This window comes from Castanea sativa, chromosome 10, assembly GCF_040712315.1.
Source record: "Castanea sativa cultivar Marrone di Chiusa Pesio chromosome 10, ASM4071231v1".
Classification (NCBI taxonomy): Eukaryota; Viridiplantae; Streptophyta; class Magnoliopsida; order Fagales; family Fagaceae; genus Castanea; species Castanea sativa.
This window is the reverse complement of record NC_134022.1, coordinates 29,159,659-29,173,389: the sequence shown is the minus strand read 5'-3', so window position 1 is coordinate 29,173,389 and position 13,731 is coordinate 29,159,659. Positions and strand designations below refer to the sequence as shown.

At 32.4% G+C, this 13,731-nt stretch overlaps 1 protein-coding gene across 1 annotated transcript; it reads left to right on the top strand.

The window, feature by feature from the left end:
* The first annotated feature begins 8,763 nt into the window (after positions 1-8,763).
* LOC142613799 (putative polygalacturonase) lies at positions 8,764-13,568 on the top strand. The gene is made up of 6 exons (XM_075786305.1): positions 8,764-8,868; positions 9,114-9,446; positions 11,064-11,184; positions 11,636-11,810; positions 11,988-12,058; positions 12,580-13,568. The coding sequence occupies exons 1-6, from the start codon at positions 8,779-8,781 to the stop codon at positions 13,287-13,289; spliced, it is 1,500 nt and encodes a 499-aa protein (XP_075642420.1). The 5' UTR covers positions 8,764-8,778; the 3' UTR covers positions 13,290-13,568.
* Positions 13,569-13,731: the final 163 nt, after the last annotated feature.

The window sequence follows — 13,731 nt, the reverse complement described above, 5'->3', positions numbered from 1 at the left end:
TATATATATATATATATATATATATATATAGAGAGAGAGAGAGAGAGAGAGAGAGAGAGAGAGAGAGAGAGAGAGAGATGAATAAAAAATGAACAGAATGAGAGAGAGATGAATTAGAAATGAACAGAAGAGAGAGAGTGCGCGCGTCAGGCAGTTGAGATAAATAATAAAAAATGGTGAGAAAATTGATTATTTAATTAATAGAGGTAGTATAATAGATGAACTGATGTGGGTGTTTTATAAAAATGAATGTGTAAAATCTTAAAAGTAGATTTTTTGTGTAAAATAGACGGAATCTTTTAAACGAGCTGATGTGGTTGCTCTTAGACTTTCTCCTAAAGAGAACAAACTCAAACTGACTACTAAGAGTAAGAGAGGGAAGGACTCTCGCCTAGCCAACGGAGTTCACGAGAAATCAACTTCAAATAGTGAAGCAAGGCCTCAAACCTCAAACTATATCTTATTTGAATAATCTTACTGAAATTCCTTCCCAATGATATTGAGGGGGATGTCTTATCATTTTTCATCTGTTAGAATTTGAGTTTGTAGTATTGACAAACCATGATAAGAAATAAGTATTATTAAGTTAGAATTGTGTACTTTCAAGTCCAAGACAAAAAACTCAAGATTTGAGTTTGGGGAAGAGGCTGGCACGCACATGAGACAAGGAGGGAGATATGGAAAAAAATTGGCTTTTGTTTTAATTGATTTTGAAAAAGAGTGTTTCAGTCTTTTAAGTTTGTTCTATCTAAACAAAATGCATGTACTTATCATGTCCAATAAGATTTCCGCTAAATATAACAGCAAAAATAATATTAGGGTGCAAAGTGTAATAGTTTAGGATGCAAACAAGGGCACAGGGAGGGGAGGTGCCCCTGAACTTTCAAAAATTTTACTAATAATGACAGCATATTGAATTGAAATGTCTTATTTGCCCCTCCTACACAAAAAGAAAGAAAAAAAAAACTTTTCTATTTATTGGGAACAACCTGCTGCTACATGGTTTAGAACTCAGCAGCCTTAACTAATAGGGGTGTTTGGTACATGCACTTCAAAACTAAAAACATGTGTTGGAAAACATGTGTGTAAATACATGTGGATAAAAAAATATGTGAAAATACATGTAATGTTATTTAAAAACTGAAAACATATGTTTGAGTGGGTGTATCAAACGGGGCCTAGAACTCTGAAACTACTATAACTTTAATATAAAACCATGGGTCCCACCTAGTAATGAATAAAAAACAAATAAAAAATAAATAAATAAAAAACCTACTACTAATGCTATACGTCTATACAGAATAGGAATCACAGCAGCCTAATACTAATAGAACTTTGAAAAAAAAAAGTGTATATATAATACAGTATAAAGCACACCTCCCATAAATGAATAAATAAATAAATTCTTTTGATTCTTCTCTTTCAATTTGTCCCTTAAAGTTTCTGTTGAGTTTTTAAAAGCATTCAAGCCATTGAGTCACGTTTAAATATTCACAGGTATATTGTATGCTCTTAATATTCATGTTTAAATTTTTTAAAATTAATTTTTTACTTTCAATCTTGTCTTTTAATCTTATCCCTCCTGGCCTAAATTCTTGGCTCCGCCACTGGATGCAAAGTGTGCGTTTGAATAGTTTAGGGTATAAAGTGTAATCTGATGCACAGTTTAGGGTGGTAAAGTGTAATTTTTTCTAATTCTTGGATATCTTTTTAGCAAGATATGGCAATGGAGGAGGGTTCTGCAATTTAACCACACATTGTATAGCATCTTGCCACATTAGAAATAGTTCAAGGCAAGAAATTTGGGAACGACATAATGAACCTAAAAACTGTCATGTTATGTGTGATTAAGATGATAAGCTACTTGTTTGGAAGCATCACAAGTGGCGACATACCTAGGTGGGGCCCAAGGGCACCCAAGCCCCCCTGGGTCCAATTTTTTTTTTTTTTTACAAATTATATACATCATTTTTGTAGTTGCCCCAGTCCGAAACCTTAGACCCCTCTCCAACTAGCAACTATCCAACCAAAAAACTTAACAAAAACAATAAAACATTCATAATGTTGATTGTATTTTAGCCACACAAAAAAAAAAAAAAAAAAAAAAACTATTTTATCACCAAAGAACCAAAAAACCATGCGTTATTGGAGAAACTAAAGCTAAATTTTTTACAATTACAGTAAACTAATATAAATATCAATTAACTGTAGCAAGTTGTTAAATATAAAATACAATATTTATTAAGATTATCTCTCTACCTTCAATTAAAAATTTCAAATTCTCTCTCTTGCTTTATTATTTTAATGAGTTGTTTATATTATTTTAAATGAAGTGGTAAAAAAAATAGACCATTTGATGTTGGCTATATTCTAAATTGAGATGGTAAAATAGATAAATTAGTTTTTTGAGGTGCTAAAAACTAAATTTTTTAGCACCACTACTGTAAGCGCACACTGTACCTGATCCCAAGAACAGTTATGGACTCAGGCCCAATGAGCCTTAAACAATATGAATTTGTAGAGTGTGGGCTTGAAACCCAGGTTAGAAGCGTATGAGGATTAAATGACAAACTAAAGATTGCAAATGCTTGGAAACAACAAGGAGTATAGTCAATCAGCCTCCTCGGACATAAGCCACGAGTTGTTCTTATATTATCTCTCTCTTTGTTTCTTTTCTTTTTAGGTTACAAAAAGTCCGTCCCCCCTTTCTGTCTTAAATTGCTCTTTATATATTACTCTTTTGAATGTTTTGTACACGTGTTGCCTCACCTCCCCCTTAGACTAGATATTTCTTTTCTCAGTGCCTTTGAATAGTAACCAGAAGTTTCTCTTCCACTGTTCAGGTGTCACTTCCCTATAAATGCGGCCAGGGTGGTAGGTGCAGGGTTTTTAATGTGGAGGTAGCAGCCTTTATCTTTGACATTTCTTCAACACCAGTGCTTCTGGGGCGTTCTAGGGTTCACCCCTTTTAACCATTGGCCTTAACTGTGTCATCCCCTAACCTTTACTATGAAATCCCGAGTTCTTCGGTGCTCATCCGAGGGTAAGTTCACCCTCGGCTGGATCCTCGGATCCTCGGCGTATGGGCCGACCCATAGTACTAACAACTTCTAAACCCAGGGTCAGGTCGGCTTTCCTTAACACGGCCCAAAAGGCCCACGTTTCCATCAGGATCTTTTTACTCCCCACAACTACTATGAATGCTCTAACTTAAAAATAAATAAAAATCCTAGCTAGCCTAGTATTTAAATTTTTTTTTTTTTGGTAGATAATTGCATTTTAATGTATTAAGAAATAATGATTTTGTGTATTTATAATTTGTTAATAAGATATGGATGCCTATTTAGATTTTTTTTTTAATACTCTCACCTCCTCTAACTTAAAATCCTAGATCTATCTCGGATCACAAGCAAAAGGTTTAAGAGCATCTAGTGTTAGAATCCATGGGATACTGTGGTACAAAAATAAACAAGACAACAAATAAAATATTTAAAAATTAAAAAAAAAAAAGGTTTTGTGTAGGATTAAGAATCACTTGCAAGTTTCTATATCTTCTATTCAAAAGAATCACTTGCAAGCAAAGTGTATGGGTAATTATCAGTGAGTGAAGTGCACGCATCCTGACTTCAACTTTGAGAAATGGAATTTGAAAAATGAGGTCTGTTTGTTACGTGTAACGTGTATTTAAACAACAGTTTTCATTTTTTTGAAAATACATGTGTATGAAAAAATGTGTAAAAAAATGTGTAATATTGTTTAAAAACTGAAAATATATGTTTAAATACAGGGACGAAACTAGAATTCGAAGTTGGAGGGGGCCAAAGTATAAATCCAAAAAAGTTTATAAAAATCAAAACTAACATCTACTCAAACTTTGTTGAATTTCATCACATTCATTAACATTATGATCTCATATTTTCACAAGTTGGACAGAATACTAATTTAATCGGTGGTAATTTTTTGGAATTTTGTTTGAAAATTTTCATGAATTGGGACATCAACACTAGAGGCAATGTTGCATTATCAGTTTCAAATTATTTGTAATTTTTACTCTTTAAACAAATCAAATATTATAGATAATTTTCCCATCATCAACAATTCAAGTAAAAGTTTCGTTATTTCCATATTATATAGCTCTATCATTTCAAAATTTAGTCCAAAAAATAAACTAAACAAACATACCCCACAAGCTACAACAACATTAATGTTAATAGAATATTTTCTAAAAATAGTTACTAATTTATAAAAATAAACCTACAAACAAGCATTAGAATTCACTGCACACATTTGATCATAGTTCCCAGGGGCTTCATATTTTTGGATCAATATGCAATGGGCAAAAAGATGTTGCAATTTTCTTTTTAGTTTTCATGGGTTAAAATGTAAAGATTTTGAAGGGGGCCAAAAATATATTTTTTAGGGGAAATTTTTGTATATAGTGCTTCTTCTTTTTTTCAAAATTGGAGGGGGAGGGGGGGCCATGGCCCCCCGCTATCCTAACATGGGTCCATCCCTGTTTAAATACATGTACCAAACATGCCCAAAGCAATGAAATTCCAAAATTTTACCAAAGCTCTTTCCCAGAAAAGGACCGAGAGGTACATATTCCCATGCCTGAATATCTCTAGCTGTCAAAGCCAACTTCTTATTAATATAACATAAAAAAAAAATTAAAAAATAAAAACTTTCAAAACAACATGAAAGAATAAAAGAAAGACAAAATAAAAATTAAAAAATGGAATAAAGAAATCAAAAATGATTGTTTTGGTTGAATGCTTTTAATTTTTACAAAACCTAATTTTTAAATTTTCTTATCCTTTGATTTTTTAGTTTTTTATGTTTTGAAAGTAGAGAGACATAAAAGAATAACAAAAATATAAAGTTACCCATGTTTTTAACAAAGTAGATAATGTCAATTTTTAAACCACAAATAAGTAAAGTATTTTTCAGGCAAACCACGGGTGGGCAAAGTGTAGTTTCTCCTAAAAAATTCCATGGGCACAAACTTAGACAAATGCATAATATGACTATGAGATTCAACTCAAACGTTTTATGAGGTCTATGAGGCACTAAGTTCGAAATTCTTAACTAACATAATAAGGCTATCTAAGAGATAATTTATTGTAATTATTTGGTGTCCGTAGAAAGAAAAACTATAACATCTTTGAGATTCAAGATCTATAGATAGGTCTAGAAGTCTCGATATCATAGAAATTAAAATTTGGACGACTCCTTGTCACATGATACGAACCATTTACAAATTACCCTGAAGGAAATCTAAAAAAGTTGCTATGGAATGTACTTTAGAGACAATATTCGAGTCCAACAATTAAACGTCACTAGGAAACAAAAAAGGGGATATGATCATCATATAGTAGTCGGTTTACCTTATATTTTACTCGTGGTTCTTGTCTTCCGAGTTAATTTGTGCCAATTATCTGAAATTAGGCATTGGATAGACCTATTTTTATTTTTTTATACCTATGTTTTTAAGTCTCTCTCTCTTACGAGGATTTTGAACCAGGCACGTGAACTCCCATCCAATGTGTATTCAGCGACATAGACTAGTTGATGCGTGTAGGATATGCATCTTGTGATAGAACTCTGTCTGGGCTTTCCATCCACAACCAAGGTTTGCCCGTGAGTGTGAGTGTGAGTGGAAGTGTGAGATAAGAATTTGTTCACGGGATGCCAATGGAATGCAAGTTCTGACGACGTTCCGTGACCACATGGAAACCCACCATTTTTGTTCCTACATCATTCTCTGTCAAATTTAGCTATGGCCATCATATGATATATTATGGAAGTAATTTTTTATTTCGTATTTTTTTTTATATATATATAATAGTATTTTATTTATAGAGTTTACTTCATCATATTTGCTCTTTACTGTTAAGTCAAGATACCAATTGACAAAAATATATATATATATATATACTAAATTGCAAACTATACCTCTAAAATTTAGAAGTGTCTAGATTTTACACTTTGAACTTTTAGAATTTGAATTTTACCCTTTAAAGTTTAGAGGTGTTTGGATTTTACCCTCTAAAATTTGAGAGTATTTGGATTTTACATCCTTAAGTTTCAAATTTTGGATTTTACCTCCTAAATTTCTATTCTATTTGTATCAACAGCCCCTCTATCTATATTTTCCTTTAAATACCACATAAACTTGTCTCGCATGTTTAGTTTATCCAATAAAATGATGGCACGTCATCTTTGTAACCTTAAAAAAATTAAATAATTAAAAATTGCATAGCATAATAAAAATGATGTGGCATCATTTTATTGGATAAATTAAACATGCATGATAAGTGGGTAACCTTGTCAAAGAGGGGTTGCTAAAGCAAACAGAATAAAATTTCAGAAGATAAAATCCAAATTTTGAAATTTAAAAGAGTAAAATTTAAATTCTGAAACATGAGGGTGTAAAATCCAAATACCCCAAATTTCACAGGTAAAATCCAAATTTCAAAACTTTAGAGTGTAAAATCCAAACACCCCTAAACTTTAGGAGTATAATTTGTAATTTAGTTAAAAGTATAAATACTTCTATGATGTGAAAAAGGATAAGGAGTAAGGTCAAAATTTCAAGAATAAACTTCACATGTAAATTCACCTAGATATAGTTCGAATAAATTAACGATTAAAGACCACAAAACAACTAATTAATATTTATCTGACAAGTCTGCTATTTGTATGAAAAGTATGTGCAAAAGCCTCGTACATTCATATTGGATTCCAATTCATTCATCCATACTAGCACTCATGTGTATGCACCGGCCATATTCATTAAAAAGAAAAAGAAAAGAAAAAAGTATGCTCCGGCCTTTGTGTGTAAGTGGAATTTCTGAAACTATACCGAACGATTTTTGTGATGGGCCCGAAAAGTAGAGAAAGAATGAAGAAAGCATGAAAAATGGTGAGGCCACTCCCAGTGGTAGGTAAAAAATAGGTATGAGCCATGTGTTCTTCGCACATGAAATTTCGTGTGGTGTTTGAATTCTTAAAATTTTGCATGCCTAAAAAAGGAGTTGGGTAATGTTAGAAACACATAAAATTGGTTAATTTTGTACTACAACTCATTATGCGATGAGTTGTGAGTAATAGAAATATGTCTCACATAGACCTATCACACCTCCACTATTTGCAATTCATTATGTAGAGAGTCCTAACACAAAATTGTGTTATTTTATGTGTCTCGAGTATTATTTATTAATATAAAAGAGAATGGTTTAGAGAGACACAAAAGTATCGGATGGGGAAACTGAAAGTAGTGGGTTTGTTGGGGATGCTTTCTATAGTGGGTCTATATTTCTATTGGCTGTACCATCTTCAAATTAGTTCATCATATCATATCCATAGCTCCTCCATTTGGGAAAATCATCTTTAGTGCGTTACTACTACTCACACTAGTCAACTCGGACTAATTAAGTAGTCTAGAGTAAATTGAGATCAAGTGACCATCGTTTACTCTTAGTGTGATGGTCATTTCACAAATATAAATACTTGTGGGGTGTAGGGGATAAGGACCGGGTTTAAGTCTCTAGGAGGGAGTTTCGCACACATATACACTTAAATTATGCTAAAGTAGAAATTCTATCTTGTATAAAAAAAAAAAATTGAGACCAAGTGCAATAGTAATTATAAATAATTAAGATATAAAGTTGAAAAAAATAACTTTAAATCTCAACCATTGAATAAAAAAAGTTAAAAAAATTATTTTTTTTTTTTTTGACAAGAGAGAGGAGTTAATTACACCAGATCTTGGTGCAAAGTATATTATCAATCAAATTTTTAAAGTACAGTCAAATTTAAGTCTTTTTGTAAATTGTAATGCAAGAAATAAATATCATACAAGATATGGTTAATAGTTACATAGAGATTTAAATCTTGAATGTTGTGATTTATTCTTTTAAATATAAAATACATATACTTTGCAAATATTTTTATTTTTTTTCAATAAATAAGCGGGTTTTTTTAATTAAAAAAATTTGAATATAAGTGTAACATACGGAATAGTATGTGCATCTAATTAATTAAGCTTGGGGCGAAATGTTTTTTTTTTTTTTTTACAACTTAGTGAAAAGAAAAAAAAAATATATATATATAAGTTGGACTGCTGCCAAGGGCTTTTACAATGTACAATTTAGATGCAAAATAATCATTAAATCTTTTCAGCCCAGAGGCCTTGTTTGTTTTATACATGGCTCATAACATTAAATAAGAAAAAGAAATGACAATCATACTTTATCACAATCAATAAGATTGAAATTAGCTTACAAATTACAACATTTTTTTCTATAATGGTCATTGTTTTCAAACATCTTCTCTATAATTTTCAAGACACAAGTCAATTACATGATTAAATGTATTGACTTTTTTTATCACATAAAAGAAATAAAAAAAAATGAAATCTTTTTATTAAATTGTAACTTTCCTTTCTATTTATAGTTACACCCTTGTTAAGAAGAAATTATTAAATCCATCGAGAGAATTATTAAAATGATCTTTCCAACTAATGAAATAATGTTACCTATACAAGTGTGTGAGTCAACTTCCTAATTCATATAATAAAATATAATAAACTACCAAATGACATCATACTTGCATAAATAACAATATTCTATTGGTTAAGAAGACTAAGAAGGATCATTTTAGTAGTCCTCCGATGCACCTAATAATTTCCCCTTAATCAAACAATGGCAAAACTGGTAAAAAATATATATTAATTAATTTATTCACTTAGACATAGCGCACAAACACTGTCTATATATGGTTATATACTCACTGTCTCTGCTACAAACCAAAAGCCTCACTGCCTCTTGTACAATGGAGTTCTGGACAATTCCGAGAACAACTCAGGTTCCAATTATATCTTTCCTATCTACACCATAAACTCTTGAAAATGTCATCATTATAAGCATCTTTTTGGTTGTATGCCAAACATGCATTAGGCAACAACTGATTAGCACTTCAATGCATTCTAAACCCAAAAAAAAAAAAAAATGAACTTTTATCTTCTCTTACTCTCATCTACACACTATTGGTTCTCTTTTGTGTCACATAAAAAGTAACCCATTAAAAAGCTCACTTTGGTATTCTTACAGGTAACTGAGGTTGTAGCAGTGCTGACTATCCTAGTTTTACTTAGCACAAATGGTGTTGAAAGCCGAAAAGCTCTGGCTAATGACTACTTTGAGTACTCAGCTATAAGTTGTAGAACTCATAGTGCTTCATTGACAGACTTTGGAGGAGTTGGTGATGGAACTACATCAAACACCAAGGCCTTTCAGGCAGCTATCAATCAGCTAAGCCAGTATGCATCAGATGGTGGGTCACAACTCTTTGTTCCAGCAGGAAAATGGTTGACTGGGAGCTTCAATCTCACTAGCCATTTCACACTCTTTCTCCATAAAGATGCAGTTCTTCTTGCTTCTCAGGTTAGCAAAACTCCCAAGAGTTAAAGTAGCTATAGTTCTCAACTATTAATAAAGCTGTCTTGTTCTTTTTACCTTTGCTTTATTTTGCATTTAAGGGAAGAAAAAATTGTCTTTACTGTAAAATTTATTAAGTTAAGAGCTATTTGGCATTAAAGAAACATGATACCTCCTAAGTCCTAAAGCGTTATTGCTTTGATGATTTCTATATATTTTTATAATAATATTGGTCTAGAAGTTTCAGTATTTTCTAGACCGAAAAAAAAGTTCATAGGATGGATGTAGCATCATTCATTCCCTAAATTCAATGGTGCTTATGAAAAATTGAGCTAACTTTCGGCCAAAATTCAATTTTATATAACCACTCAAATTGATGTGGACGGTTGCTAATAGTAACTTTCACAAATGAAAGGAATCAGTAAATTAGGGAAGCAAAGAAATGTTTCACACTTTCACTAAGCTAGTCTTCAATTCCACAGAAAATGCAACCCCATATTTGATATAGATGACCCCGCTAATTTAGGCCATCCCCATCCAAGTCACTTCAGGCATGAAGCTTGTGGACCTAGCTTGAAAAGCGCATCTTCAAGTTTTGGCCTAACCCAGAAAACGACTCGATTCACGAGAATAACACTTCCACCACCCGATCCTAACGGGGCCCACCACCAAAAAAAAAAAAAAAGTACTTTACCAAAGAGAAAATGAGAGACTAGGATTAAAGATGAAGATGCTAAAGTAATATACGGAAAATTAAAATTTGCTGCTATACCTATACCTATGAGCTTAAAGGGATTGGATTTTTCCAAAATTAAGTGGTCTTTTTTACTAAGAGAATTAAGGTTTTAATCTTCCTTCAATCCATAAAGACTATATGTCTATGTCTATATAATATTCACGTCAGTGTAGTATTTTGGTTTATTTTAATTCATTCAATTTAGCATTTACTTAAAAATGAGAAAAGACAAGTTTGGATTGAGAGTGCTTATTCTAAACTTGAATTTATTAAAAAATAAAGATCTTAAACTCATTCCAAATTCAATTAAATTTTTTGCAATTTAATTCCAAATTTGTTTAACATATATTTAATGAAAATAAGCAAAGATTATTCTTAAGCGTGTAGGATTTGAATTTGATTATATTTTGTCTCTTTTTTCTTAATAATTTAATAGTTATAATAGGAAAGAGATAATTTAAATCTTAGATGTTTCCATTAAACACACCCAAAATAATGTCAATTGAATTACAAGATACTTAGCCATTAGTATATATAGTTCAAGAAATTTCAATTGAGTTATAAGACACTTAACATATGTAATCCAATTTTTTTAAGTCTCATATGTCGTAGTTTTTTTTTTTTTTTTGGGAGGAAGTAGTATTATTTATATTGCTTACTAGCCAATGTTCTCAAGGTCGACCTTCATGTTCACTCATTTTCATTTTCTTAAAAAAAAAAACATACAAACAAACCGAAGGACCCACTGGCGTAGTGATTGTCATGAAGGGGGAATATTTATATATTATACACTGATGCAAAAATGTAAAATATCAAGATTTGTAATTTGTTTATTTCAAAAGGGCAGGGTTTTTATTAATAATCCTAAATTTTGACAATTGGATTAGGAGGAGAGTGAATGGGCTGTAATTGATCCACTGCCATCCTATGGTCGAGGAAGGGATGCAAATGGTGGAAGGTTCATCAGTCTTATTTTTGGAACCAACCTCACTGATGTTGTAATAACAGGTATATCAAGCATACTTTTTTTTTATTTTTTTTGCAACTGAATAATCAACTGCTAGGAAAAAGTTTATAGACTAAATTATTCATTCTTTGGTCCCTTGAAATTTAAAATTTGTTTTCATTTTAGTTCCTTAAATTTGAGAATTTTCATTTTGATTCTGTTAAAAAAAAATGGTCTTTCCATCAAGGTCCCCCCGGGGGGGGGGGGGGGGGGGGGGGGGGGGGGGGGGAAGGGAAGACATCATTTTGTTGGCACTTACTAACAAGACGAAAAGACCACTTTGAATATGGAGTCAAACTTGATTGATCAAAATGAAAATTCTCAAACTTAAAATATCGAAATGAAAACAATCCAAAATTGCGTAATTTAGTCAAAATTATAATACCTTCTTGATTGTGAGCGAACGTGGTCTCTTTTTCTTATTGTTAAAAATAAATAAATAAATAAATTCAGGGGACAATGGCACTATTGATGGTCAAGGTGCTCTCTGGTGGGAAAAATTCCACAAAGGAAAGCTGAAGTACACCCGTCCTTACCTGATTGAATTAATGTACACTGAAAAAGTTCAAATATCCAATCTCACTTTGCTCAATTCTCCATCATGGAACGTCCATCCTGTTTACAGCAGGTGAGATTCTCAACAATTTTGCATTTGCTTGGTTTTGTTTTGCATTTCTTACTTCTTGGAATAAAAATATAAAAAGTTTTAGCAAATAGTTCCACATTTAGCATGTCATTGTGGTAGACAAAATTTCATCATCCTTGTTTGAAGATTGTTGATCTGATAAAAGCTAATGAAATGCAGCAATGTCCTTGTTCAAGGCATTACAATTCTTGCACCAGTGACTTCTCCAAATACTGATGGGATCAACCCAGGTAGGCATGTGGATAAATAGCAAAGGCTAAATATATTGAAGGAGAATAATGCATAAGACCCATTTAAACATAATCCGGAGCATGTGCATATACAAATTGCTCAAAGAAAGCATGAACGAATTATGTTGGGTAAAACTTAGATACAATTTCTCACAAGTTGTACCTTATGTTTCTCAATTAACTTCAACCATATGGTTACATTAGCTAATAAACCAGATGGTTGAATGTAATTGTCTTTGGAGGAAGATAACGCAGTTTGTGTGGGATTGATCAGTATAGGCATGTGGTTGAATTTAATTGGGAACCTAAGGTATAACACCTAAGAAACTATACTAGTTCTACATGATAATTTTTGTATACTTAGGTTCATGTAGATAGCGAACTTGTAAGTCTATCCAAATGATGCTAAAAGAGAGTTTTCACTAACTGATATGAGGAATAGACAAACTAAAGTACTACTGCATTATATCAATATACAATCATCATGATAACAACTTGATTTGGCTTTTTGCCTTGTACAGACTCTTGCACAAATACCAGAATTGAGGACTGTTACATTGTGTCTGGGGATGATTGTGTAGCTGTTAAGAGTGGTTGGGATGAGTATGGTATTTCTTATGGAATGCCTACCAAGCAGCTGGTAATCAGACGGCTTACATGCATTTCTCCAACCAGTGCAGTGATTGCCTTGGGCAGTGAAATGTCTGGTGGGATCCAAGATGTAAGGGCTGAAGACATTGTAGCCATCAATTCAGAATCAGGAGTGAGGATCAAAACAGCAGTAGGAAGAGGAGGTTTTGTAAAAGACATATATGTCAGAGGGATGACCATGAACACCATGAAATGGGCCTTTTGGATGACAGGGAATTATGGCTCTCATGCGGATAACAACTATGATCCTAATGCACTTCCTGTAATCCAGAATATTAATTATCGTGATGTGATTGCCGAGAATGTAACAATGGCAGCAAGATTGGAGGGAATTTCCGGTGATCCATTTACGGGAATTTGCATATCTAATGTCACAATTAAACTGGCTAAGAAGGCAAAGAAAGTTCTATGGAACTGTACTGATGTTGCTGGGATTTCAAGTGCTGTGGTTCCTCAGCCATGTGGTTTGTTGCCAGACCAAGGAGTAGAGAAGATAACATCATGTAATTTCCCAGAAGAGAGCCTGCCAATCGATAATGTTCAAGTTCAGATGTGTAGTTACCAGAGGAAGTATTTGTGAGCCTTTAACACTGAACTAAAGCTTCTATATATTGGAACTTAGTTTATGTATGTAATGATTGTTGTACTGGTAAAACACATAATATTTGGAAGGGTAAAACCTGTTGCACACATTTTTTGAATTGAACTTGTGAGTTGAAGACACAATTTTAATTTTGAAATCATGTCTTCGACTCACGATTTTAGTTCAAAGAGTAGGTGTGTAACAGTATGCGTATGACAAGTTGTGTAACAAACACTACCCTTTTTTGGAAATGCTCATAACATTTATAAATTAAAATAATAGCATCATGGATTATGTCACAACCCAAGAAAAATGTCAGTCATATTTGTGTTATACCTAAATAAAACTAGTTGCTTTCACTTATAAAGTCCAGTTTGAACTAGTACACATTTGGGTGGAACTCAGTACACGCCCAGGTAATACACAATCATACAATAAT